At 53.4% G+C, this 1,319-nt stretch overlaps 1 protein-coding gene across 1 annotated transcript; it reads left to right on the plus strand.

Moving 5' to 3' along the window:
• Positions 1–202: 202 nt before the first annotated feature.
• Positions 203–653, plus strand: LOC109222743 (the record flags this gene model as incomplete). The annotated part of the gene is made up of 2 exons (XM_019387060.1): positions 203–231; positions 307–653. A coding segment is annotated over exon 2 (327 nt), but the record flags the coding sequence as incomplete, so codon positions are not given.
• Between the last annotated feature and the right edge of the window lie 666 nt (positions 654–1,319).

Below are 1,319 nucleotides of genomic sequence, written 5' to 3' on the forward strand. Positions count from 1 at the left end.
ATTTCCGGAGAGGTGGAACCTCAAACGTAGTATTTTCTCACTGTTCATCTTTTAGAGCGTGTTTTCCTCAACTTCTTCCTGAAACCCCCTTTTCTTGTGCAGCGGTGACCCAAACTCCAGCTGCCGTCAAGGATCTGGCCGGCTGGGTAAACAAGATAGTGGCCCAGCGGCCATATTCGGAGCGAAACTGGAAGGAAATCTCCAAAGGTCGGTGGGAGGCGAAAAACCATGGTAAGCCTTCTTTTTGACCGGTAGCGCATTTTTTCCTGTATATCGGGAATGCATCATAACCCTCGTGTTTTGCAGGCTTGCCCAAGGACGCGGAGATGAGGTCTTCAATACTATGCCCCCTTCCGGTTCCGGGGGAAAATAAAAGGCCCGGGGAGTCCGGTACGGACGAGCCTCAAAGGAAGACTAAGCGGACAAAAAGGGCCGCCCGCAAACCAAAAAGCCAAATCGTCTTGTCCTCCGAGGAAGAGGATGACAAAGAGGATGACGATGAGGAGCAGCCGGAGCTCGTCCGCCACCGGTCCATTCGACCGGACCCTGAGCCGGTGGTCCATCCAGTTGAGGCTCCTCCCGAGGACGTGAGGGTTGAGGATGCTAGTGAACCCTCGGCCCCTGCGCGGGCATCCCCGGGTACCGATCACCCGGTTACGTCCCCCCCCATCTTCCTCGACTTGGGGGCAGCTGGCAGCAGGCGTGGTCAGAGCACTCGATGGCTTTTTCACCTGGCGTAGGGCCATACGTCACGGGCATCACGTCACCGGTCATATCGTTTATTATCATTACTCTCTAATAAACGAGGGGACTATCTGTATTGGGTGATACCCTTTTTTGCTTGAGCCCGACCGGGTTGGGTCCGGTCCGGTCCGGAGCGAGTCGGGGCCATCGAACCCGACCTGGATGCAAGGTAGAACGACGGCCACGTCTACAACCGAGGTCGACTCATTTCGAGACCGTTACAGAGCTCGATATGAGCCACCACCGGATGGAGAAACACACAAGGTCGGAAGCCGGACTCGTAACGGATAACCAAGCGTCGCCGGATATCTCGCCCAAACGTGATTTTCTCAACCACTTCAGGCCATTAAGGCGTAATTACAGGGATCCACGATGTAATCAATTTACCTACCTTATTTTTACCCTTAATCAGAATGTATCTTTCGTAACTCCGCCCACGTCGATCATCAGAGTTATTTCCCCTCGTGTTGTCTCCGTAGCCATATTAAATCCATTCAATACTCTCACTTCAGAAATTATCTGCCCTGTCAGTCCCAACTGTTCGACGACCCATGACCGAATTATGTTAGCCGAGC

This window comes from Nicotiana attenuata, unplaced genomic scaffold (assembly GCF_001879085.1).
Source record: "Nicotiana attenuata strain UT unplaced genomic scaffold, NIATTr2, whole genome shotgun sequence".
Taxonomy (NCBI): domain Eukaryota; kingdom Viridiplantae; phylum Streptophyta; class Magnoliopsida; order Solanales; family Solanaceae; genus Nicotiana; species Nicotiana attenuata.